Source organism: Nycticebus coucang, chromosome 13 (genome assembly GCF_027406575.1).
Source record: "Nycticebus coucang isolate mNycCou1 chromosome 13, mNycCou1.pri, whole genome shotgun sequence".
Lineage (NCBI taxonomy): Eukaryota > Metazoa > Chordata > Mammalia > Primates > Lorisidae > Nycticebus > Nycticebus coucang.
The window spans coordinates 20,019,456-20,045,999 of record NC_069792.1 but is presented as its reverse complement, the minus strand read 5'-3'; the positions used below and the strand labels follow the sequence as shown (position 1 = coordinate 20,045,999).

At 43.2% G+C, this 26,544-nt stretch overlaps 1 protein-coding gene and 1 long non-coding RNA gene across 9 annotated transcripts in view; one reads left to right on the top strand and one right to left on the bottom strand.

Annotated features, from left to right (window-relative positions):
• SULF1 (sulfatase 1) overlaps positions 1-26,544 on the bottom strand; it is a 189,793-nt gene that overhangs the window by 11,274 nt on the left and 151,975 nt on the right. For 6 of the 8 annotated variants that reach the window (XM_053558792.1, XM_053558795.1, XM_053558793.1 and 3 more), the window contains 8 exons: positions 22,937-23,153; positions 20,088-20,322; positions 11,405-11,501; positions 10,863-10,957; positions 10,231-10,296; positions 8,626-8,798; positions 5,718-5,860; positions 5,503-5,626 (listed from right to left, as the gene is read on the bottom strand). In XM_053558792.1, the coding sequence (XP_053414767.1) occupies positions 5,503-5,626; positions 5,718-5,860; positions 8,626-8,798; positions 10,231-10,296; positions 10,863-10,957; positions 11,405-11,501; positions 20,088-20,322; positions 22,937-23,153 (1,150 nt within the window). Of the gene's footprint in view, positions 1-3,635; positions 3,670-5,502; positions 5,627-5,717; positions 5,861-8,625; positions 8,799-10,230; positions 10,297-10,862; positions 10,958-11,404; positions 11,502-20,087; positions 20,323-22,936; positions 23,154-26,544 lie in introns of all 8 variants that reach the window. The other 2 variants (XM_053558797.1, XM_053558798.1) reach the window with 1 other exon arrangement.
• LOC128563484 (uncharacterized) lies at positions 8,778-19,867 on the top strand. The gene is made up of 3 exons (XR_008373794.1): positions 8,778-8,835; positions 8,938-9,054; positions 19,781-19,867. It is a non-coding gene; the product is annotated as an uncharacterized LOC128563484 (long non-coding RNA).

Here is a 26,544-nt window from a genome sequence, read left to right as displayed (position 1 = left end):
GAATCACCGCTAGATGAGTAAGAAAAAAATGATGAATATTCTCTGAGAGCTTAGACCAACTTGGGTCTGACTTTGATCCTGACCAGGGTGGCCGCTGTTGCCACCCCACGCCCCTGCCCCGGTTTCACGGTTCATCCAGGGAAGCTGTGGCTGGGATGTTGGTGCCTACTTGCCCCTCCACGACACACCCACAGGCTCCCCCAGTGGCCCTGCCTCTGACCTACACCCTGGCAACCTTCCCCCCACAGCTCCTCATGGCCTTAGAAGGCTGGCCTCACTTGCAGCCCTTTAACCCCAAACTCCAACCTTGTCCCACTGTCTGTTTAATTACCTGAAGCAGAAAAAAGTCCAACAGTGCCAGCAAGGCAGTTTGGAAATAAGACGGAGTCCCCGAGACGTGTCAGGGAGAAGAGAACCAGAGACGCTTTGTTAGAGGAATGTAGATCAGGGTGGGGAAGGTCTGGGATTGTCTTCTCATCTCAAGAAAAGGGTCTGGCAGGTCAGAAAATGGACTTGAGCCCCACTCCCTGTTGCGATGACTTCTGATGGAGGTGTGGTGCTGCTGACCAGTAACTTTTGTCTCTTATAAAATATGCTAACATTCTTGGGACTCTGTATCCCTTACTATTCCCTGTCACACACTGTCTTATCCACATGACTGTTCTGTATCCCGTATCCTGTATTATCTCACTGACAATACCCACCATTACTGGGGGTTGCCAGTTCTAAGCATGCTCACCAGTGAGGCTGGGATTTGAACTCAGAACAGTTGGGCCCAGCATCCACGCCCACGACTGCAGCAGTGTGTGGCCCTAACACACAGCTGTGCCACCCCCGGCCATCTGGTTGCTATGAGGGAGATGAATGAAAACAAGCGAAAGCAGTGTGGATGGAGCGTGGCTGCCGAGGGTGGAGCTCGGTGCGGTCTGCTAGCCAGGCAGGCTTGTAGCAAAGCATCAGGAAGCAGCCCTGTCAGAGGAAGGCTGCCAGCACCCCAGCGTCTGCCCTACACAGCCACTGCAGGCAGGGCCACAGCTGCCAGGAGTGCTTCTTGGACATCCAAGGCGGGTAGTGTCAGCTTTCATATGCAGTGGGAAACATAAACAGCCCATTGACCTGTTGAGCCTTTCCTATTTGGCAACACAGCTAGAAGCTATTGCTTTCAAATCAAGCCAAACATTATTTCCAGAGTCACTAGTGCCACTTTCTGAGTTGTGCCCGTCCTCTGAGCTTGTCCTAACTGGAAAATGACCAGTGTGAGTAAGCAAAGCATTTCCACTGCCCCCACCTTGAACACAAGAAATAGCATGGAAGGAAGGAAGGAAGGAAGGAAGGAAGGAAGGAAGGAAGGAAGGAAAGAAAGAGAAATTGAATAGGGAACAAACTTGATTTTTGAAGATTCTTTCTAAATAAGCCTAAAGATTAATTTTGAGAAACCACCCCAAAGAAGGCAGCTTAAAAGTGTTTCCTTAGTTCATCTTATACAACATAAATTTTCTAAAATGCTCTGTTGAATTTTCAAATTTTGAATTCTTCAGGTCTGGTTGTTATTTCTCTCAAGTTTTTTCGTAATCAAATGTCCATGATTAAAAATATATCTCAATTAGTTTTCTAAAAACCATTACAATCTGAAAGAATGAAGGCTTCAAAACCCCATGAGTGGTGCCATCATTGGAGGGCTTTGACCTTGACCCTAGCAACCTTGACCAGATGGTGATGTGACACCTTCACGAGACAGCAGTTTTCCCAGCAATGCCGCACCTGCAGCTCCCATTCCATCCTCCACGACACCATGAACAGGGAAGGCCACTTCCAATTGCACTGGGGTGTCCCCAGGTGTGACTAGGCGGATGTTCTCTCAGTGACCCTGTGCCAAAATTTCCTGTGCAACATGGATATCAACTGAGAGATGGCCAGAAGAATGCTACTTACTTTGAATTACAAAGTATCCTCAGATCTGCCCTTTGGTAAGGAGCTTAGAAGAAAAAATAACCCTGTCACCCCTGCACACATACTGCCGACCTCTGAAGTTACCTCCACGAAAATGACCTCAGAAACAAATGATTATTTGGCCCATTGAATGGTAATGTCAGGGAGTGTGGAAAGGAAAAGAGGCTTGTCATTACATTACCCTCAAAGTGGAGCGAATCATTCATCATTTCAAAGTCATCCAGGGATGACCTTGTGAAGAATGACCCTGACTCAGGCTTCTGTCTCAAATAACCCTTTTTCCTCTTTCATGACCAAAGTAAAAGCACACTAGACGGGCAATCCCCCAGTTATAAGTTGAGAGCATCATAAATCAACTGCAAAGTCAATGTGTAGAGTTAGGTCCATATATTAAGTTATACTTCAGACATGACTTAATGTGGACCGTGGGAAGCGGGCAGAGCGCCTTGGCGTAGGACGTTACCCCAGGGGGTACTGGCTGAACAGCGGGCTCTTCTGCTGTGTTTCCTGTGTGCTGGGATTGGTGGAAGCAGAATGAGGGTAGGAAAGAAGAAAAACAGGAGAGCAGAGGGAAAGGAGGAGAGATGGCTAATAAAATATCAAATGGCTATAAAATATCCTTGCAAGTCCAGCATCCCATGTTTGTTTCTATCTTCTAAACTGTCGTTTCTGAGGCTGGAGGGAGTGGGGCGGATGTATCCTTGTCTCCCTGAGAGGCTATGACTACGATGGCACTGACGGAGTCCAGGCTTCTTTGAGGGATGTACTTCTCCCAAGTGGATTCATTAACTAGGGTACTGTTACCACATCCACGCCTGAGTTTTCCCTCAGCAGAGGTGGTCGGGCCTGTCCTCACTGCCACACACAGCACGTTTCTGACAGACTTGCCATGGTCTGTGCTTGGAGCGAAAAATTAGTAATAGCTGATGCTGCCAGGGGATCGAGTGACACAGCTGCCAGGTGTCTGGGTCCCTCCTCCAGAGCATAGGAGGGACGGATGGGGGTTGAAGGAATAAGGGGACGGGGCTGAGAGAGCGTTCGTGTACCAGCCACTGTTACCTCGGTGCCACACTGAGACCTTTCTGAGGACCTTGACCTGTCCCCAGTCCCTCGCATCTTCCCTTTATCCACCACCACACTGTAAAGTCTGCCGAATCTTACGTCTGGCCACTGCTGTTCACCACCAAAGGTAATGAATGACCATATCCACAAAGACATTCCAGGACATCCTATTTCCTTCAACCTTGGCTTCAGAATGCTCTTAAAATTCTCCTTAGTCCTTTCGTGCCTTTGATGTTATGTTTTATAAAAATCCAAACCCTGTTTCCACCAAGCCGCTCCCCCAAATCAGTGTGTAAGCACCTCAAAGAACAGAAATCTCCCACCCTCTTCCAGGGCTTTCCCCCTTCACATCGGTCCATGCTTAGAAGCATCAGTCAACAAGCAAACCAGCGTGCGGGTGAGTAGATGCTCTGAGACATCTTGATGGGATCGTGAGCTGATTTAAAAGCAAAATGACAGGTCTGTGACCCATGACAAAATGTGGTGGAGAATGCTGTTAGGACAAGCATGCACCCCAAGATGTGCTCTGTGCAACATGGTGAAAAACAGAAATTAGTCGGAATGACTGGGTCATGCAATTATTGGGAAAGAAGCTGCTGAGGAGAATAAAAAAGTGTGAATACCTGTGTAGGTCATAGCTTCCGCCATCTTTATTTCCTGATATAGGAAAATACAAGAGTAATTTATGTTAGCTTTAGAACTCACAGAACCATTCGCTATATAGTTTTCCATGCACAACATCTAAGTCCTAGGAAGAAATACATCGTGTTAAATGCAGACAGTGCTGAAGCCCAACAGAGATTTTCTATTAGACAGGTTCAAAATGAAGATCAAAAGTTACCAATGAAAAAGTTTAAGATAAAAACATGTATAAGAGTCCATATGAAAAACAAAGGTAGGGAGAGAAACGTGGGGGAGCCCGCTTACAACCAGTGAGGAAAATACTTCCAGAAGTCTGTGTAATTCTCAGTAAAAGTTACATTTCAGTTATTTTTAGACAAACTACTTGGACAAAGGGGCCAATAATAATCTCCCTGACAACAGCTTACAAGGTGGAGAGGACGATTTGATGGGTGACAGCGTGACTGCCCCACCTGGGGCGTCATGTTACCATTAACAGACTCTCAGATTTCACTAAGTGGAGCTGTTAATGTCATCACCAGTAAGAGTGCTAGTTCTTCAGGGGAGAAGTATCTGAGTGTAGTATTTCTAGTGCTAATAGTATTTCTTGTGGGCTATTTCTTTCTTTATTCCCTTCATTTTTTGTCAGGTTTGAGGAAAAGGTCAACAGATAAGCAGGATATTTGAAAAATAGAAGTTGAGCGGGGTCAGTGACCAAAAGACTTATTTTGCAAATGCATTCCCCTCTCGACTGGCAACTCTTTCCACTAAGTGCTCATTCAACCAAGTGTTGATTGAAAGCTGAGATGTGACCTCTCTCCCAGGATTTATATTTTCTTATGGGACTCCCAGAGCTCAAAAGCCTTTATAAACCTACAATGGTGGAGGTGATAGGCCTTGATGTGGATAATTTTGGGATGGGGATCTCGTCCCCCTTCAAGTCACATGAGTCTGACAGCTGCCCACTTTTACTTCTGCTGATGCTGGCTCTGCACCAGAGACACAGGCTGTTACAGACACTGAGAGAACTCAGCTACGTAACAAAGAGCTCCTGCACACCTGTGAGTCCGGCTCTTCGTCCTTTAGGGATGCCCATTCCTTTCCCAGCTTTTGTTCTATGTCCTTCCTTGCCTGGACAGCTGTATTTAAATTTCTATAGAAATTACGAGGAAAAAAATCAGTATTCTCATTAAATTAGGAAAGAGCTGGGGGTGACCTTGAAAAGGATTGCGGCCCCATGAACCAAAGGAAGAATAAGTTAGTTTTATTTTCTGGACCCTGGAAGAAACATCTGGCTGATTCCACACAGACCCTCTTCTACTTTTATATCCCAAGTTAATGAACTGCTCACATCTCTCTCGTTTCAGATGGGAAATGCTGGCAAAAGAAATCGGATTCACTGTGTCACGGGCAGGAATCCAAGTGGGGGAGCTCCCACTTGGGATAAGCAGGAATAGAGCATTGTATGTTTCTATCTAAGTTCTCTTAAAAAAAAAAAAAGGAGGATATCCTGGTTTACTAAAAATATATCTTCTGACTGTTGACAGCAATAACAAATTAATCTCCAAAGCTTTCATCTCATCTTTTAAAAGATGCTTCTATCAGGAATCAAGGTTCTCTAATAGAACAGATCTGTGGGGGAGATTGGAAGGAAATGCTCACCAAATGTCTCGGTGGATTAAGTTTTTCATTAGTGCACCCAGAGCTAAACTTAAGAGATCAAATTATGTTTGGAATTGCCTGGAAAGTCTCCCCTGCAAGTATCCCAAAACACGTTTCTATGCATATAAATGTTTCCAAGGCAAAAAACTTGGTAACACAAAAATTTTTTTTTAGGTAATATAGAAAAGATAATAGTTTCGTCCTTACCAACGTCAAGGTTCTTAGGTCTCGGGTTGCACTGCTTATACCCCTGACAACTTCTGAGCTCCATCAGCTGGATGTGCAGCTGATTCAGAATGCCCCGCTCCACCGTGTGCACTGTGTTTGTGAGCTATGCGTGAAGAGAGAAGGAAAATACGTTTACGCTCATGTTCTAGTTACATTTTCAATGGCCTTCAAAAAAGGAACATGTATCGTCTTACCTGATAAGGATCTGTATTCATATCAAAATACTCCAAAAAGCCAGTAGCGAACTCACAGAAAAGAAAATTATGCGTCTCATTAACTGTACGCAAACACCAGTAGGTGTTATTGTTAGAACTCGTGCAAGCACAGAAAGATCCCACTGTTGGGGGAAAAAGGAAAACAAAACAGAATCAGTGAAAACCTCGGGGGGCCCACCCATTCCAATGTTTCTTTATCTTTATGCTTTAAGGTCCACATTTTCTTATAAGTACTATGGTTTGATGTTAAGGACAAAGATACTTTTTTGTCCCTGTCTCTATACACATTTGCTGTGAAACTAGGTGAAAATGAGAAAAAAGGGCGGCACCTGTGGCTCAGTGGGTAGGGCCCCGGCCCCATATATTGAGGGTGGCCGGTTCAAACCTGACCTTGACCAAACTGCAACAAAAATAGCCGGGCGTTGTGGTGGGTGCCTGTAGTCCCAGCTACTTGGGAGACAGGCAAGTGAATGGCCTAAGCCCAGGAGTTGGAGGTTGCTGTGAGCTGTGACACCACAGCACTCTACCAAGGGCGGTAGAGTGAGACTCTGTCTCAAAAAAAAAAAAAAAAAGAAAAAAGAAGATGGAAATGGTTCCAAAGCAGGACCAGATTGTAGCAGGCAGGCTTTTGTCAGACATGTTAAAGGTTTTGCTTTGGGACCTGGGAAAAGCAGGGTGTTATTCAAAGATCATCCTAGTTCTGCTGAGCAGATTGATGAGAACAAATGAGGAGCCTGGGAGACCACACAGGAGGTTTGGCCGTGGTGGAGGAAAGCAATGATGGGGGCTTGGGTAGGACGGCCTCAACTCACGTGGGAGAAGCTGACCTAGGTCTGAAGGATCCTGCTGGTGTGAGCGACTACAATAACATCACGTTCTTAATACTTCATCTTTCAAGGGGCTAACCAGCCTCACACACCAGAGTCCTTCCCTCCTCACCACCTTTGCTCGTGCTGTTCCCTCCGCTCCCCCTTCCCCATAATTGCTTCTCTTGACCCTTCAGGTTTCAGTTTAAACGTCACCTCTTAACAAAGACTATCATCCTCGCCCTCTATAAAAGGTCCCCCTTTAAAAACTTACATCACCGTTTCTTTCACAGCATTACTACAACTTGCAATTTTTTTTTTTTTGAGGCCGAGGCTCACTATGTCACCCTCTGTAGGGTGCTGTGTCGTCATAGCTCACGGCAACCTCAAACTCTTAGGCTTAAGCCATTCTCTTGCTGCAGCTTCCCAAGTAGCTGGGATTACAGGTGCCTGCCGCAAGGCACAGCTATTTTTTTGTTGTAGTTGTCATTGTTGTTTTAGGGGGCCTGGGCTAGGTTCGAACCCGCCAGCCCGGGTATATGTGGTCAGCGCCCTAGCCACTGAGCTACAGGTGCCAAGCCATACAACTTATAATTACTTTGTTTATTTCACTCTTTTCTTTTATTAGAAGGTAAGCGTTTTGAGGGCAGAGAACAAAGCATCTTGCTGGATGTTGTGGTCCCCTTTCTCAACTCGGAGGCTGGCCGAGAACACATCCCTGGAATGTGTGATGAACCTCAGAGATCCCCACACCCTGGTTTAGGAAACTAGATTCAAAGTTAAATGCTATGATACTAAGAGTTCACTTGGCCTGGAAGTAAACATAAACGCAAACATGAACCCTGAAATGGAGAAGTATCAAATGGAAAGATAAAAATTCTCCTGAATTGGCCCTAGATCCCCCCAGGAAAAGCCTGCAGGTTCCCCTTAGTCTCCAAATCGCAGTTTGAGACCACTCTGCTCAGGTGGTCTCCAGGGATCCTTAACTGACAAGATTCCGTGCCTTGTCTACACTACAGCTGGTAAACCTTCATCCGATGAAGAACCACAGACATTCAGGATATTGTTTCTTTACAATCTCAGTGAACTCTGCGTACGGCTTAAAATACAAGCACCAATTTTAAAAGTGCACAATTGTTATTATTCTGTATTCTTGGCAACTCGAGGTAAAACCAAATAATTTTGTGGCATCCCCATTTTCCACCAGTGCTGGCACTGATGGTAAGGAGGGTGCGGGCCCTGAGTTTAATGGACTTTACCTTTCTCCTACTTCCTTTCATTATGCTTATAGTGTGTGCTCCAAATCAAACAAACAAACAAACAAAAAATCGATGTGGATCAAATTGTCCATCATTTATGGCTCATGCATTTACTTATTTAGTTACCGCCATGCATTTACTTATTTAGTTACTGCACGGTCTTACTGGATAGAACCTCTACCAGGGGCTGGGTACTTTGGGAAATAATGACCTCAGGAGGAAAAACCCAGGGAGAAGCTCGGCATTTTCAAACTCAATACCAAAATTACGTCTAAAGAAAAAAAGAAATGTTTGGCAAATGATTCCAGTCGCCAGCCTAGAATGATACGATGCTTTCCTCCTGAATCTTCCCAGATTCCTGGTTTTAGGAAAGCCGCTAACTTCCCAGTCTAAGTCAGGAGTCGCTGTCTCCGCACAGTGGCAGGAAGTGGCTCTATATTCTTCTTAGTAAAGTGTCTCAAGAATAGAAGAAAAAGTACCCAATGTACTCACCCTTATTATGAAACTAATTTAGGGCTTTCACATGAAAGCTATAACCCAGTTACAACCTAAGAATAGGGGGAAGGGGGAAAGGGAGGGGAGGGAGGGGGGAGGATTGATGGGATCACACCTGCGGTGCATCTTACAAGGGTATATGTGAATCTTAGTTAACGTGGAATGTAAAGGTCTTAGCAAAATAACTAAGAAAATGCCAGGAAGGCTGTGTTAACCAGCGTGATGAAAATGTGTCAGACGGTCTATGAACCGAGTGTATGGTGCCCCACGATCATACTAATGTACACAGCTATGATTTAATGAAAAAAAAAAAAAGCAGCCACTTACGGTTCCAGAAGGGGGCGGTCTGCCAGTGGTTGTTGTCGTGGGTGAAGCAGGTGAGGCCGGGCAGGCTGCACTCCTCCCCCTTCCGCTGCCGCTTCCTCTCCTTCCGCTCCTTCCTCCGCCTGCGGTTCTCCTTGAAAAGCTGCAGCTTGCCGTCCACTTCCTGGGCTGCCTCCCTGTTCCAAGAGAAGGGATTCTTTTGGTGATCAGAAGGTATTTTCTCGATGAAAAATAGGATTGTTGCTCTGAATCTTGCACAAATATTTGGATACATGATAACCGGTATACATGACAGATGATCTTTATTTTGTACAGAGAGCCTCAAACACACAAGCAGAAATAGTGAAGGCTAACTCAGGGACAGCGCTCCCGGAACCTTAACGGATGGACACTTCCTTCCTCCTGGACACATAAACGCTGAGGGAAACAAAGGTCAGTGCTAATCAGTGCATGTGGCTGTGACATGTTCGGTGGCTGGGTACTTATCAGCTGTTGAGTCATCGGTTTGTTGGCCCAGACCAGTGATTTTCAACTGGTGTGCCTGGAGAGGATCTGAGGTGTGCCTCCCCAATTTTTAAAGATCATTAATTAAGTTATTTTCAAAAAGAAGTTCAAAGCATAGTAAGCATATTCTTTCTTTTACTCTTTTATTTGATCAACATATTTTAAGTGGAAGTTAAACTGTAGGTTCAAGCGTTCTGTGAGATAAAAAGGGCTGAAAAACACTGGCCTAGAAGGCTTGGATTAGAAGGTTCCAAACATTCCTTAACAAAATTGGAAAAGCTGGTTTAAAATTTTTTTTTCTGTTTTATTAGTGTGTTTTTTTTCCTTTATAAAGGCTTTTAAACTTTGATGAGGTTCAAATACTAAATCTCTTTCACATGCAAATGTTGCTATTATTTAAAAAAAAAGTATGTTTCTTCCCACTTTCAGAACTCAACATCAACCTAATCAAGAGCGTCCATGACTCTGAGTCACTCTGCACAGAAAACAGCGGGTGGAGTGCCATCGGCTCCCAGGTCTCTGTGTGCACACAGATGAGAGCGAGACTCCGCATGGCTCCCGTCAAAGGGTCACAGGAGCATCATCCCTTGATGAAGGGAGAACTTGCTTTTCAACTTCTTTTTTTTTTTAATTTTTGAATTTCAAATTAATAGGAGGGTCCAAATGTTTAGGTTACATTGTTTTCATTTCTAAGGTAAAGTTCCAGTTGTAGCTGAGCCCTGCACCCAGGAGGTGCCCTGAACACCCTCCCATTGTGCACATTAGGTGAGATCCCGCCATTCACCCTCCCTCCTTCCCCGGTCCTCCATCCCACCTCTCCCCGCCCTTTTGCTAGACCACACTTGTGTTTTTCTTTCTTGTGGGTGTGTAGTTGTTTATATATTGGTTTCATATGAGTACTGAGCATGTTGGATCCTTTTTTCCATTCTTGAGACACTTCACTAAGAAGAATGTTTTCAGCTTCTTGAGCTCTGTGCCCTTCCAGGAGGGTCCACTTCTTCCAAAGCTGCACTGGTGGGAACGCAGGGCTCCCCCAGCCTCTCAGAAGGGCCCAGTGAACAGGCCCCAACTCTCAGAAAACATGGAAAACAGGGAGTTACTTACTTGAATGGGTGAAGATGGCTCTTTAATTTCTCTTGCTTTTTTACACCTTTCTCTTTATTGTAATAGCTGTAAGGCAAGAAGATGAAAAACCAAGTGTTTGTAACCTTGCATTTGATCAGACAGTTCATTTTATAAAACAAAAGCAAAACAGAATAAAGGCAGTTTCTTTACAGCAACTCTGAGCTCTGTGGGACTTTCAACCTTCAGCTTAAGTTTATGGCATATTTAATTTGACTTAAATAGAGTAGGCCATCATTCTATAAGCTACTGCACTCAGATTAAGCTTACTTTCTTTCTTTTTTTAAAAAAACAGAATCTCACTTTGTTGCCCTCGGTAGAATGCCATGGCATCATAGCTCACAGCAACCATACTTCAGCCTCCCTAGTGGCTGGGACTACAGGTGCCACCATGACACCCAGCTATTTTCAGCAATGGGGTCTTGCTCTTACTCAGGCTCACGATGGTCTGGACTCCTGAGCCCAGGCAACCTCCCCACCTCGGCCTTTCAGAGTGCTAGGATTACAGGCGTGAGCCACTAAGCCTTCTCTTGGTACAGGAGAGAAACAAGCTCAGCCCCAGCCCCCAGCTTGTGTAACCATGAATTTGGACAGCTGCAGGGCAGAGCGCTCACCTCTGTTTGCCACAGCCACACTCCTCAGGCTTCCTTCTCTTCAGGTGCCCTCTCACTTCTCTTAAGTTCTTAATTTTATCTTGCAGAGCTTCGATCTAGAGAACATGCATTTGAATAGTTACCTTTTAAGGTCGGGAATTTCTTTACAAAGTACCTTTCTTTCCAGCTTGTTTGCTGTGTTCCACATTCATTTGAGATGCTAATTAATTTGGAAATGACCTGGGCACAGACTTGGTCTGCCTCTCCGTTCCAACCCACACGATAGAGCAACATTCTTTCTAACGGAATCATTTTCTCTCAGAGATTTCCAAAAGCCATCAGTTCAGTCCCCACTCTGTTTTTGATCTATTTTGTTTTTAGTGGGACGATCACTAAATCACTGGAGAAAGATAAATACCTTGGTTGTTTTTCTATTTTTCATGTAATTATAAAAAAGATGGTGTATATACACCCAGTATGTCCCAGCCAGCCACAGCAGGCTGGGAGCTGAGTTTGAATTTGGAACATAGCTGACAGCCGACAGCGACACAGATGTGACTAACCTCTTTATCTATGTAAGCCTTGTGGTCCTTCCAGGCTTTGGCTGATTGATACAGTTCTCTCTCACAATGGATCGTATCATTGGGAAGAATAAAGCACCTGCAAAAACAAAACATAGGGACTAGGTCTGTATTCTAATGTTAGAAAACATTCATAGCAAAGGGAGCTTCTTGAGAGAGGTTCTTTCTCTCTTGCCCAGGCTCACGTGCAGTGGTGTCATCTTATTGCGATCTCAAACTCCTGGCCTCAAGTGATCATCCCACCTTGGCCTCCCAAACTGTGAAGATTACAGGTGTCAGCCACCGCGCCTGGCCTGCAAAAAGAACTTTTTATCCTCTAAACTCAACTTCTCTCTCTTTTCTTTGGAACCAAGAGTCTCACTTTGTAGCCTAGGCTAGAATGCCATGGCATCAGCTTAGCTCACAGCAACCTCAGACTCCTGGGTTCAAATGATCCTCTTGCCTCAGCCTCCAAAATAGCTAGGACTACAGGCACCTGCCACAATCCCCGTGAATTTTTTATCTTTAGTAGACAAGGGAGTCTCACTCTTGCTCAGGCTGGTCTGGAACTCTGAGCTCAAGCAACCTCCCGCCTCAGCTTCCCGGAGTGCTATGATTACAGGCGTGAGCCACTCAATGTGCCTGGCCATTATCCTCCAAACTCTTAATATGGATACAAGCAATACGTGTGGAGCTGATCCAAGATGAATGTACATTGAAATGTGTCCTGAAGTCCAAGGCAGCCAAAGGATGGTGTCACATCTACGTGACTAAGGTCATTACTAAGATCATCTTTCAAGGCAACTCTGAATATTCACATCCCTATAAACAGATACTATCAGAAAAACTCAAGTTTTTTTTTTCTTTTTTAATTTTTTTTTTTTTTTTATTGTTGGGGATTCATTGAGGGTACAATAAGCCAGGTTACACTGATTGCATTTGTTAGGTAAAGTCCCTCTGGCAATCATGTCTTGCCCCCAGAAGGTGTGGCACATGCCAAGGCCCCACCCCCCTCCTTCCCTCTCTCTGCTCTTCCTTTCCCCACCCCTCCCTCCTTCTTTCTCTCTCTGCTCTCCCCTTCCCCCACCCCCACCGTGACCTTAATTGTCGTTAATTGTCCTCATATCAAAATTGAGTACATAGGATTCATGCTTCTCCATTCTTGTGATGCTTTACTAAGAATAATGTCTTCTACTTCCATCCAGGTTAATACAAAGGATGTAAAGTCTCCATTTTTTAAATGGGTGAATAATATTCCATGGTGTACATATACCATAGCTTGTTAATCCATTCCTGGGTTGGTGGGCATTTAGGCTGTTTCCACATTTTGGTGATTGTAAATTGAGCTGCAACAGTCTAGTACAAGTGTCCTTATGATAAAAGGATTTTTTTCCTTCTGGGTAGAAGCCCAGTAATGGGATTGCAGGATCAAATGGGAGGTCTAGCTTGAGTGCTTTGAGGTTTCTCCATACTTCCTTCCAGAAAGGTTGTGCTAGTTTGCAGTCCCACCAGCAGTGTAAGTGTTCCCTTCTCTCCACAGCCATGCCAGCATCTGCAGTTTTGAGATTTTGTGATGTGGGCCATTCTCCCTGGGATTAGATGGTATCTCGGGGTGGTTTTGATTTGCATTTCTCTGATAGGGATGATGAACATTTTTTCATATGTTTGTTAGCCATCTGTCTGTCTTCTTTAGAGAAGGTTCTATTCATGTCTCTTGCCCATTGATACATGGGATTGTTGGCTTTTTTCAAGTGGATTAATTTGAGTTCTCTATGGAGTCTAGTTATCAAGCTTTTATCTGATTCAAAATATGCAAATATACTTTTCCATTGTGTAGGTTGTCTATTTGCTTTGGTTGTGGTCTCCTTAGCTGTACAGAAGCTTTTCAGTTTAATGAAGTCTCATTTGTTTATTTTTGTTGTTGTTGCAATTGCCATCTTCTTTTTTATTTTGCAGTTTCTGGCTAGGGCTGGGTTTGAACCCACCACCTCTGGCATATGGGGGCGGCACCCTACTCCTTTGAGCAACATGCACCACCGCAATTGCCATCTTCTTCATGAAGTCTTTCCCCAGGCCAATATCTTCCAGTGTTTTTCCTATGCTTTCTTGGAGGATTTTTATTGTTTCATGCCTTAAATTTAAGTCCTTTATCCATCTTGAATCAATTTTTGTGAGTGGGGAAAGGTGTGGGTCCAGTTTCAGTCTTTCACATGTGTATATCCAGTTCTCCCAACACCATTTATTGAATAGGGAGTCTTTCCCCCAAGGTATGTTCTTGTTTGGTTTATCAAAGATTAGATGGTTGTAAGATGTTAGTTTCATTTCCTGGTTTTCTATTCGATTCCAAGTGTCTATGTCTCTGTTTTTGTGCCAGTACCATGCTGTCTTGACCACTATGGCTTTGTAGTAAAGCCTAAAATCTGGTATGGTGATGCCCCCAGCTTTATTTTTGTTACTAAGAACTGCCTTAGCTATACGGGTTTTTTTCTGGTTCCATACAAAACGCAGAATCATTTTTTCCAAATCTTGAAAGTACGATGTTGGTATTTTAATAGGAATGGCATTGAATAGGTAGATTGCTTTGGGAAGTATAGACCTTTTAACAATGTTGATTCTTCCCATCCATGAGCATGGTATGTTCTTCCATTTGTTAATATCCTCTGCTATTTCCTGTCTGAAGATTTCATAATTTTCTTAATAGAGGTCCTTCACCTCCTTCGTTAGGTATACTCCTAGGTATTTCATTTTCTTTGAAACTATGGTGAAGGGAGTTGTGTCCTTAATTAGCTTCTCATCTTAACTGTTATTGGCATATATAAAGGCTACTGACTTGTGGACATTGATTTTATATCCTAAAACATTACTGTTTTTTTGATGACTTCTAGGAGTCTTGTGGTTGAGTCTTTGGGATTCGCTAAGTATAAGATTATGTCGTCAGCAAAAAGGGAGAGTTTGACCTCCTCTGCTCCCATTTGGATTCCCTTTATTTCCTTGTCTTGCCTAATTGTATTGGCTAGAACTTCCAGCACTATGTTGAATAGTAAAGGTGACAGAGGACAACCTTGTCTGGTTCCAGTTCTAAGAGGAAAAGCTTTCAGTTTTACTCCATTCAGTAAAATATTGGCTGTGGGTTTGTCATAGATAGCTTCAATCAGTTTTAGAAATGTGCCACCTATGCCTATACTCTTCAGTGTTCTAATTAGAAAAGGATGCTGGATTTTATCAAATGCTTTTTCTGCATCTATTGAGAGGATCATATGGTCTTTATATTTGCCTCTGTTAATATGGTGGATAACACTTATGGACTTGCGTATGTTAAACCAGCCTTGCATCCCTGGGATTAAACCTACTTGATTATGATGTATGACTTTTTGATGATAAGCTGTAATCTATTGGCTAGGATTTTGTTGAGAATTTTTGCATCTATATTCATGAGTGAAATTGGTCTGAAATTCTCCTTTTTGTTTGGGTCTTTTCCTGGTTTTGGTATCAGGGTGATGGTTGCTTCATAGAATGTGTTGGGAAAGATTCCTTCCGCCTCAATTTTTTGGAATAATTTCTGCAGTACAGGAATAAGCTCTTCCTTGAAGGTTTCATAGAATTCTGGTGTGAAGCCATCTGGACCAGAGCATTTTTGGGTTAGAAGCTTTTTTATTGTTTCTTTAATCTCAGTGTTTGAAATTGGTCTGTTCAGGAGCTCTATTTCTTCCTGGCTAAGTCTAGGGAGAGGGTGTGATTCCAAATATTCATCCATTTCTTTCACATTGTCAAATTTCTGGGCATAGAGTTTCTGGTAGTATTCAGAGATGATCTCTTGTATCTCTGTGGGATCAGTTGTTATTTCCCCTTTATCATTTCTGATTGAGGTTACTAGAGATTTTACTTTTCTATTCCTCGTTAGTCTGTCCAATGGTTTATCTATTTTATTTATTTTTTCAAGAAACCAACTCCTTGTTTCATTAATTTTCTGAATGATTCTTTTGTTTTCAATTTCATTGATCTCTGATTTGATTTTGGATATTTCTTTTCTTCTACTGACATTAGGCTTAGATTGTTCTTCTTTTCCCAATTCCATAAGGTGGCTTATGAGTTTGTTGATGCACTCTCTTTCTGTTTTTTTAATGTAGGCATCTAAAGTGATAAATTTTCCTCTCAAAACTGCTTTTGCAGTATCCCACAGGTTTTGGTAGCTTGTGTCTTCATTGTTGTTATGCTCAAGGAAGTTAATGATTTCCTGTTTTATTTCTTCCTGCACCCATCTATATTCAACAGAAGGTTGTTTAATTTCTAGGCGTTTGTGTGGGGTTGAACGTTTTTGTTAGAGTTGAGTTCCACCTTTAGTGCCTTATGGTCTGAGAAGATACAAGGTAAAATTTCAATTCTTTTGATTCTGTTGATATTTGTTTTGCGTCCCAGGATATGATTAATTTTGGAGAATGTTCCATAGGGTGGTGAGAAGAATGTATATTCTTTATCTTTGGGATGGAGTGTTCTATATGCATGTATCAAGCACAGTTGTTCTAGGGTCTTGTTTAAATCTCTTATATCTTTGTTTAATTTCTGTTTAGAGGATCTGTCCAGCTCTGTAAGAGGAGTATTGAAGTCCCCTGTTATTATGGTATTATCGGATATCATATTGCTCAGACTGAGTAAGGTCTGTTTCAAGAATCTGGGAGCATTTAAATTGAGTGTATAAATGTTTAGAATTTAAATGTCTTCTTGTTGTATTTTTCCCTTGACCAATATAAAGTGACCATCTTTGTCTTTTTTGACTTTAGTTGCTTTAAATCCACATGTGTCTGAAAATAAGATTGCAACTCCTCTTTTCTTCTGAATTCCATTTGCCTGAAAAATTGTCTTCTAACCCTTGACTCGGAGTTTTAATTTGTCTTTTGAAGCCAGGTGTGTTTCTTGCAGACAGCAAATGGATGGCTTGTGTTTTTCAATCCAGTCAGCCAATCTATGTCTCTTCAGTGGGGAATTCAAGCCATTAACCTTTACTGAGATAATTGAAAAGTGTGATAGTATTCTATACATCTTACTTTGTGAGAGTCCATTGCTTAGTTTTATCTTTGCATCAGTGTGGAAGTTAGGTTCTGTCCTTTAATTTCTGAGTTCTTACTTTGCTGCTGATCCATTGTGATCATCAGTGTATAGAACAGGTTGAAGTATTTCCTGGAGAGCTGGTCTTGTGGTGAATTTCCTTAATGTTTGTACCTTGGTAAATGATTTTATTTCTCTGTCAATTTTAAAGCTTAGCTGAGCAGGGTATAGAATTCTGGGCTGGAAATTGTTCTGTTTAAGTAGATTAAATGTAGATGACCATTGTCTTCTTGCTTGGAAAGTTTCATTAGAGAAGTCTGTGGTCACTCTGATGGATTTGCCCCTGTCGGTCAACTGGCACTTACTCATGGCAGCTTGCAGAATCTTTTCTTTTGTCTTGACTTTGGACAGGTTCCTCACAATGTGTCTTGGAGAAGCTCAGTTAGAGTTGAGGCGAACTTGGGTCTGATATCCCTCTGAAAGCAGTGTGTCAGAATCTTTGGTGATATTTGGGAAATTTTATTTTATAATATTCTCTAGTATGGCTTTCATTCCTCAGGGATATTCTTCTTCCCCTTCTGGGATTCCTATAACTCTTATGTTGGAACGCTTCATAATTCTGACAGTGAACATTCTGCTTTCTCTCTCTTCTTTTCTGCCTCTTTAACTATCTGAGTTATCTCAAGAACTTTGTCCTCTACCTCCAAAATTCTTTCTTCTGCATGGTCTAACGTATTGCTGATACTTTCCATTGCATCTTTAAGTTCCCTAATTGACTGCTTCAGTTCCTTCAGCTCCGCTATATCCTTTCTATAGTCTTCATATCATTCATCTCTTATTTAATTCTATTTTTGGATTTCCTTTTGGTTATTTTCCACTTTATTAGCAGTTTCCTTTATTGTTTCCATCATTTCCTTCATTGTTTTCATCATGTGTATTCTAAATTCCCTTTCTGTCATTCCTAACATTTCTTTATAGGTGGAATCCTCTATAGTAGCTACCTCTTGTTCCCTTGCAGGGGTCGCTCTGGACTGGTTCTTCAAGTTGCCAGGAGTTTTCTGCTGATTCTTCCTCATCAGTGATTTCTTTTATCTGTTTCTTTGACCTAATTTTCCTGTCACTTCCTCTTGTTCTTAGTCCATGCCTGTGGACTAAGGTTTTGATGAATCCTTTTGGTACAGGACCAGAAGGATGAGTAGGTTGAAGAGCAAGAAGGAATAAAAGAAAGCAAAAGAAAGAAAGAATGAAAAGAAAATAGAGAAAGGAGAGGGGGTGGGTAAAAGGGAATACTGACAAAAAGAAGAGAGGCACAGAAAGAGGGAGACAGGAGCAGTACAGGTATACAGTAGGGAGCAGTATAGGTGTACAGTAGGGTACTTTGGCCCAGCCTTAAAAAAAAAACCCAACCTCTGGGGGTGCCGGCTTCGGTGGTTCCCTTGAGGTCAGCAGCTCTTTGCTAATCTGATCAGACACAGTACCGCACCTCCACCAAGTAAAGAGGAAGGACAAAAATGCTATAAATCAAATCAAAAGAAGCAAACAGAAAACTAAAATTCAGTGAAAAACTAAATAATAGGGGTAGAAACACTAGCAAAAATAAAGTTCTAATTATTGAAAAAGGCAGCAATGGGAAATTGTATTTAAACTAGAAAAATGGAGAAAGAAAAGAAAGAAAAAAAGAAAAGAAAAAATCTGTACAGAAAAGGTTGAAATTAAAAACCAAAACGAAACAACAAGATAAACAAAAAACAAACAAAAAAACAAACAAACAAACAAAAAACAACCCATACCGAAGCAGTATATTTATCTTGTTGAATATTGTCTGGGCAACAGGTGGTCTTCCAGGGTATGAGATGTTAATCACAATGCTGATATGACTGGAGGCCTCTGCTGATTTCTCAAACCCCATAGGGTGGAGACCCTAAATCTCTCCTCAGCCCTCTTAAAAGGTACTTTAAACTTCTAAATTTGGCTAAGCAGAAGCTTTCCCAGGAAAATGCTTGTCGCTGGGATCACTGCTGAAGTGGCTATCCACTTACCCAGTGTGCCAAAACTGGTCTCACTCTGCCTGAGGGTTAAGGCTGTAAGGCGGCTCAGTCCCCGCCTTTAGGCTGCCCAGTCACTAGGTTACTAGCTCCCACTCGATCCTTGCTCCGTGACCCTGAGGGTGGAGCTCTCACAATGGCTCTGCATGGCCCACAGTGGAACACTATTAGCTCCATCCGGCTCAGCGGCTCAGTCTGGGGCCCTAGACAACGCCCAAAGTTCTCCGCACTCCTGCTCAAGCTCTCCCCAAGGCAGTTCAACTGAGTGCCAAGTCCGACAACACCATAACAGTTCACAGGTAAGGCCTTTCCAGTTTGCAGTCTCTCTGCTGCTGTACTTACAGCTGCCAGCGGGATTAGACTGATCAAACATATGCAACCACTTGCCAGTTTGCCACTGTTTTTGTCCTCCTCTTGGGGTCCAGAAGTCTCTCGCTGACTCCTTGTATCCTCAAAGGGATGATTACAGGTAGATCCCACCAGCCAGAGATGCCTGGAGTCTTATCTCCCCAGACTCATGGTGCCCAATGCAGGGAAGCTGTTGTTCAGCCGCCATCTTGCTCCACCCCCCCCACCCCGCAAAACTCAAGTTTTGAAAACCCAAGCAAATACACACAGAAAAAGGGGAACTTGTCATAGTCATAATGCAAATGGCTTGTGTGAAGAAATGCAGTCAGCAGGGAAGAATTAATTCCACTTGTTTTGTTTAAAAGAACTTGCCTTTAAGTTTTAAAACAAAGCAACAGCCCCAGGGGTAGAGAGTAGGTGAGATGGGGGTCAATGAGTAATGTAAGAGAAACAAATTCTGGTCTAATCTCTTAGTGTATAACTGTAGCAACAAGCATCAGGAAACCAGTCCCAGAGATAAAAATCCTGACAGAGCTCACGGTGCCCCATCTCTCCAAAGCAATGAAATTAGGGAGAAAGCCAAGATCTTGCTAATAAATTCAGAAAAAAATATTTCTCTATCAAGAAAGTAAGTAAATTTTGGAAGGAATCAAAGAACCAAGAGAGCCCACTGAAGCTCTGCAGAGTTACCCTCTTCCCCCCACTCCATGACCTCGATGTCCCTCTCTGCTGTCTGCGGTGTGGGGTAGGTTAGATGCTTCTGCACGTACATTCACTCCTAACCTAGGCCGTCTTTCTGGAAGCCTCTCGGGGACTCACTGTCTTCTCTTTGGCCGTGTTTCCTTTCTGAGGCTGTGACTGTACAACTGCTATATGCACTGGGGGCCGTGCAGCATAGACGAGCCTCTTCCAGCATCTGAAATTGTTTCCTTTTGTTTTCTAGATGCTCACAAAGGCAACTGCTAAGGGGAAGCAACTCCATGCCTGCTAAGTCAAGATGTGGCAGACTTACTTGGGCTTGATCCCCAGCTGATCGGTCTTAATGTGAAATTCAACCCAAGCTCACGTGGGAGTCTAGATTGCGTGGCCTCCTTGTTGCTCCCTTACCCCCCTGGGCCTCCTTGTTGCTCCCTGCAGATGCGATGCAGGCCAGGCCCCATTGACACTGCTTTTTTGCAAAATGCAACATAGTGATAATATGGAAGACGTAATTCTAAGCCCAACCCTGTGAACACCCGAAGCCGTCTTACTTGTGTGTCACCCGGACAGTCGTGGGTGGGCCCACAGCGTTGCTGCTGTCGGGCAGCATCCTGTCCCTGTGGCCATGGCCTGGCCCCCTGCGGTCTTCGTCATGACGCTTGGCAACGCCTCTTGGTTGCAACACTTGCAACTCTTCCTCTTCCAGATTTATGTCGTATATTTCTCCTTCGAATTCCACAGACAAGGAACGTGTCTGCCGGGTATGGACAAATCGGGGCTTGTACTCTGGAAACAAGAGAAGATATGTGACCATGGATGTCCTGATGTAGTTTAGGAGGGAAGAAAATGACCACTGGTCACAGTGAGGGTCTTGGAGAGGGAAGAGAGGTACATGCTGGGTTGCTAAGGGCACCGTGGTGCCCTGAACGCCTGCTGGAATTCACAGTGGGAGTGGTGGGCTCCTATCCTGGCTGTGCCACCGCATGGCCGTGTGACAGTCAGCAGGTTTCCATGAGCCTCCACCCTTAATCCCTTGAGTGTATGGGGGGCTATGTCTAAGTGAGTGCTAAGACTTGTGAGAGTCTTTTGAGAGGATGTGAATTTCTACATTGGGTTTTTGATGTGAACTGCTAAGGAAGTTTATTTGGACAAAATCATATTTTCAATTATGGTATTAGTAATAACTACTATCCTTTCTTGGGCTTTTGCTATGTGTTATATATCATTTATTTATCTCTAATCCAGTCTTAAAAGACAGATATTATAACAACCCTTACATTAAAAAAAGTTATCGAATTGTCAAAACAGGCTCCTGCATTGGAGTAACCTCCAATGGTCTTTAGATTATGGGTGAGAAAAGTGAAGTTTTAAATGTCACGTACATTTCATAAGGTTATGGAGCTAGGACTATAATCTCTCAGATTCCAGTATTACAACATGACATTGGGTTGCTATTTTTAAAAAGGTGAATGCTCTTCTATTTGAATAAATACTAGAGGATATTATTTGTTTCTTAAGAAGAAATCCTAGGTTTAATAATTTACACAGGGTTATTATATTGAAAATGGACAAGGGACAGGGAGCCCTGACACACTCCTTTATCAGAAGTTGATCACCAGTGTTAGTTTTTTTTTCCTTTCTTTCTTTTATTTTTTGCAGTTTTTGGCCGGGGCCAGGCTTGAACCCACCACCTCCAGTATATGGGGCCAGCACCTTACTTCTTTGAGCCACAGACGCCGCCCTCACCAGTGTTAGTTTACAAGCAGGAATACCCTCTTCTCTTCCAGGAAGTTAGACATCATTTCCCAGGCACTGAGCATAAAGCACATTGACTCTTCATACCTGGCAGGTGGAGGGTGGGAGGTGGGGCAGGGAGAACATGTTTTCTGGTGACTGTGGAACCTCAAGAGCACATGTGTGTTAGCTGAGAACTTCCCTGGGCACCACTGGCCTCCAGCTGTCAGATGCTCTGAGGCTCCGTGGAGGCTTAGTCATGTGGCCTCATCTCTCCAGCCTGCTGGTAAAACGGGAAGAAGGGGGACACACTGCTGTGGAATCAGAATCATCGTGCCCCTTAGACAGCACCCTGGAGGATCCTGCCGTTTCCAAGGAGGGAGCAACCTCCGACGGTGAGGTGGGGAGGGTTCACAGAGAGTGCTCACGAATTCCATTATTGCAGAAAGAAGGAAGATCAATTCCTATTCTCAAATACACAGGATTCCACCCAGTTTGTAAAAGTGGCCCTAGACTTCTGTTTGTGCCTAGCACTGAAAAATCCATGACGGTCAGTGTTTGGGAAACAATATTGAACTTGCTGGAAGAGAAGAAGCTACTTCCACTTCTAAGCCGAACACTGGTAATCAGCTTCTGATAAAGGAGCAGGTTGGGGCTGCTTGCCCCTCGTCCATCTTCAATTTGATATCCTGTGTGAATTATTAAACCTGGGATTTCCTCATAGGAAAGAGAGAAAGTCTCCAAAATCAATGGTATTTAGGCTTTTGACTTTTGAACTCCTTTAAGAATTGGATGAAGATTATTGACATTGAGAAAAATGTCCATATACATAGAGAATATATTTACAATTTTGGAAAAAATTTTAGGGGTTCATAAACTGAAAGCTCCTATTGTGGAGTCCACAATAAAATTGTCTGTGCTAAGGGTTTCCACTGTCCTAGTGATTGATTTGGTTTCTCTACCTTGGACACAGCATTTAATTCTGAGTCACTTTTCATATTCTTCCACTAGATGGCACTAGACTCTCACGCATTCGTGGAAGGTGTCAGGACGCAGGTTTTCACTGTACGTAATCATAGGTTTCTTGTGGCAGTGACCTGATCCAGTTTTATAAAGAAAATGCAAGGCAGTACTTGTCATATTGAATTCAACTAGTTTGACCCTGCCAGTGAGCATGATTCAATGACCTAACCTGAATTAAAAAACAATATATATATTGTCCTAAAATAGAGATTAAAATATATGCCTTAAAAAATGTTTATGCTTTTCTCTTTAATCAAAGGTAGACAGACTAAACCCTGGACTATTTTTTAAAAAGTAACCAAAGGCAGAAAAATCAGGATGTAAGCATTAAAGAAAAATAAAATTGACCTAAACCTTCCCTGTACCCCTCGGAATAACCACTTCGGAAGCTCTTTTTTGTGTGCATATGTTTTGCATCTGGGGCTTTTACCAACCATATTTTCATTCGATGCTTAAGTGGAAATGTTTGCAAAGCAAAATTTCAAATTAATCTTAGCTTTCCTACTTTAGACAGAACAGTGATTTGCTTTTAGCTGGAAAACTGTGCATTGCTAACGTCTAAAAGCAGGAACAACCTTTTTGTCTAACGTTGATCCCAAAGGCCTGGGCCTGATATGGAGATGGCCCTGACAGTGCAGCTTACTTGGAGTGCCCTGGTTTCTCAGGAACTGCCTTTGACTCTTCCTCTGGCTTCTGCTGGCACGATAAGCAGACTGCCTGCACTCACACTCTCCGTCCTTGCGGTGGAAGCCGCGGGGGTAGAGGTCCCGTGCGCTCTGGCGGACTGTGAGCAGGTCACTGGGTCCCTTACACTTGTGAATTCGAAGCTTGCCAGACGTGTCCTCAATGCACTGCCACTTCTGCAAGAGTCACCAGGAAAGCCGTTTACAGTTCTGACCCAGGTGTTAACTTAAGGGGGACCGTGGCCGTAGGTTTTTGTTTTTTTTTAAAGAAGCACTAGCAAGAAATAGCGTTAAAGAGAGTGAATGAAAAAGGCAAGGTTTTAAGTGACTCTCCAACAGCTCCACTCTCCGTTCTCGGGTTATTTCTTTCACTGGATGTAAATACAGATGACAATGGAACCCTTGGAAATCAGACTACCTCAGTGACACTAGAGCCAAAAACTGATACACGCATCCTCAGCGGGCAGACTAAACAGTCTTGAACGAAACTTAGAAAAGCCCTTCGTTCACCAAGACGCAGGGCACAGCTGTCAGGGCTGTTTTCACCAGATCCCTCTTGCTCTGGAAAAACAAACTTGGCCGCTTTGTTCTCTGTTCCTGAATTTCTAATGTGAGCCGGGAGGAGCAGCATGTGAGAAGGTGAGGTGAGTGTAATCCAAGCCCATCACGGGGTGAGCCGACCCCCAGACACCCCAGGCATTAGTAAGCACGTCAAGTTTTCTTTTGTGTCTTTTCTTAGTTTTCTGCAAACACTGCACACCCAGCAGAGTGTGGGCGTGCTCCTAAGGGAGATGGAGTTCACCTTCCCAACAGACACAGGCGGGGGGCCGGCAGCAGCTCTTCCCGTTTGAGGCTTCTATCAAGCCTCCCCAATAGACACCACACTGCTTGGGGGCTAGGCGTCCTCTGTGGGTATCAGCCTCACTGAAAGAATAGCTCTTCACCCCGGGGGTCATTTCATGGAGACATCTCACTTAAATACCTAGTAACCAATTTTACATTTTCTTTTCCTCTTTTTCTTCCCTAAAAAAATATTAATTTAGGATGCAGGAAGAATATTGGCCTTAATTTTAAGATGACCATGGTTGTTACCACCAGCTAAAATACAGGATTATCAAACTCTTGTTTTCTTTTTCCTTCCTTAGAAGAATATCATGTTTTATTATTTATTGATACTATTCTGTAAATGGATACATTTCTAAACTATGGCCAATGCAATAGCTGCAATGTAAAAGTATGTTTGCTGTGCCCTTATATATTTTCAAATATATTAAAATAAATAACTAATCATTGAATAAAAGATATTCTTTCTTTTTTTTAAATTTATGATTAATATGAGGGTGCAGATGTTTAGGTGAAACTGCTTTCTTTCTAAGGTAAAGTTCAAGTTGTAGTTGAGCCCTTTACCCAGGGGGCGTGCTGAACACCCTCACATTGTGCACCTTTGGTGAGATCCGGCCAAGGACCCTCCCACCTCCCTCCTCTTCCTTGCTAGACTATACTTGTGTTTCTCTCTTATGTGGACGTGTATTGTTTATATATTGGTTTCACAGTATTAAGTAAATTGGATACATTTTTCCATTCTTGAGATACTTTACTAAAAAGAATGTGTTTCGACTCCGTTCAGGGAAACATAAAAGATGTAAAGTCTCCAAAAAGATGTTCTTTCATAAACCATTTAAAATGATCTCATACCCCTTGGTTGTATCAATATCACACTTTCAGTGGCATCGTGATTGCAAAGTGTTTTAATGCAAGGTAAACTCTGGCCATGGGTCCCAGATGGGTTTGTCAGCAGGCAGAGGAGACTCACGTACAGCACTCTACCATCCGCCATGAATCAGGTTCCAGGCCATGCTTTATTTTCTCTTAAGGAAGTTGTTATGTCCTCAGTGTATGTTGAAAAAAAGCTGCTTAGGGACTTCCACTGCACGTACAGTCCTCAAATCCCAGACACGCAGCGTTCATTCTTTTTTTTTTTTTTTTGGCCAGGGCTGGGCTTGAACCCGCCACCTCCGGCATATGGGACCGGTGCCCTACCCGTTGAGCCACAGGCGCCGCCCGCAGCGTTCATTCTTTGATTTCACTTTAACCCCTGACATCCTTGGTGCTACTGAGTTTGGTTATTTCAAGCCATATCAGGTTACAACCTTCTTTTGTGGTTTGCCTAGAATGTCTTGAATGTTTACCATCATTTTCCAGAGAAGCAGGGTCTCAAAAGACAAGGCGACTAATTACAGTCAGCCCTCAGTATCCACAGGGGATTTGTTCTAGGACGCCCACAGACACCCAAATCTGCAGATGCTCCAATTCCTGGTATAAAGTGGTGCAGGCCTTGCAGGCAACCTGCATACGTTCTCCCATATACTTCAAATCATCTCTAGGTTACTTATAATACCTAATGCTTATTATGCTTAATACTTATAATACCTAATTGATGCTGTTCTTTAAATGGATACATTTCTAAACTATGGCCAATGCAATAGCTGCCCTGCAAAAGTATGCAAATGCCATGTAGACAGTCCTATGCAGCACTGTTCAGGAAATAATGATAAGAAAATTGTTCATGTTTAGTACAGATGAAACAATCTTTTTTCTTTCCCCCAAATATTTTCAATCCACAGTTGGAATGTAGAACCCACAGACATGGAGGGCTAACCGTACAAGCCATGAAAAGGCAAGACCACCAAGGATGGTCTAGTCACTCAGTGAGGGATGGTTTAACCCAAATGTGAAGTCAGCCCTATTAGGCAGAGGGAGGTAGGTCAGAGGAGTGGTTCTCAATGTTGGCTGGACACTGGGATTTTTAGAAGATCTCAGGATGATTCTGATGTACAGTCAGGGTCCAGAGCCACCGCCTGACAACAGCAACTGCTCACTAGACCTCTTTGCAGCTGGATCCTTGATGGAAGGCAGACAGGGTACATTTAGGGCTAAGTAACTCAGAGGCCTGGGTCTTCCAGATTAATGTACATGTTGGTAGGAATGTTGTGTGCAAAGGAAGTTGTACCTAGAAATGTACTGATAGAACCAGGTCAGAAAATGACTCCAGTGGGCCAGACGAATACTCCCAGCACTTCTACACTTGCAGGACTGTGTGTTTTGTTGGGTGTAACCAGTATCCTGCTCTCGCCACAGTTAATTAACAAGTGACAGAACTTAAATTTAGCTGAAAACTGCATGTGGCCTGTATCACGGGTCTGCCATTGAATGTGGAGACCAGTGATTTTCCAGGCCTAGGTTTGTGGCACTCACTGATATGTTCAATTAACTTGAGGGGATGCCATGAAATTCTCAAAAATGTTCTCAGCAACTAATCGACAACTCCATAAGATATAATCATATGCTGTAGCTGACCATACAGCTTTAAGGAAGGAAAAGTGAGAGCTAAGCTCGGAACACTCTGTGATTATAAGAAACACCAGTAACATCTCAGTAATACAACACCTTGGTGATAAGGGTGTGGGGAGGGACTCGGCCTTCCTAACAGGAGAGCTCGGGAGAAGAGAACACCAGGGACAGGCAGGCTCTACACCTGTGGGGCAAGTAGCCCCGGGATCACGTCTAC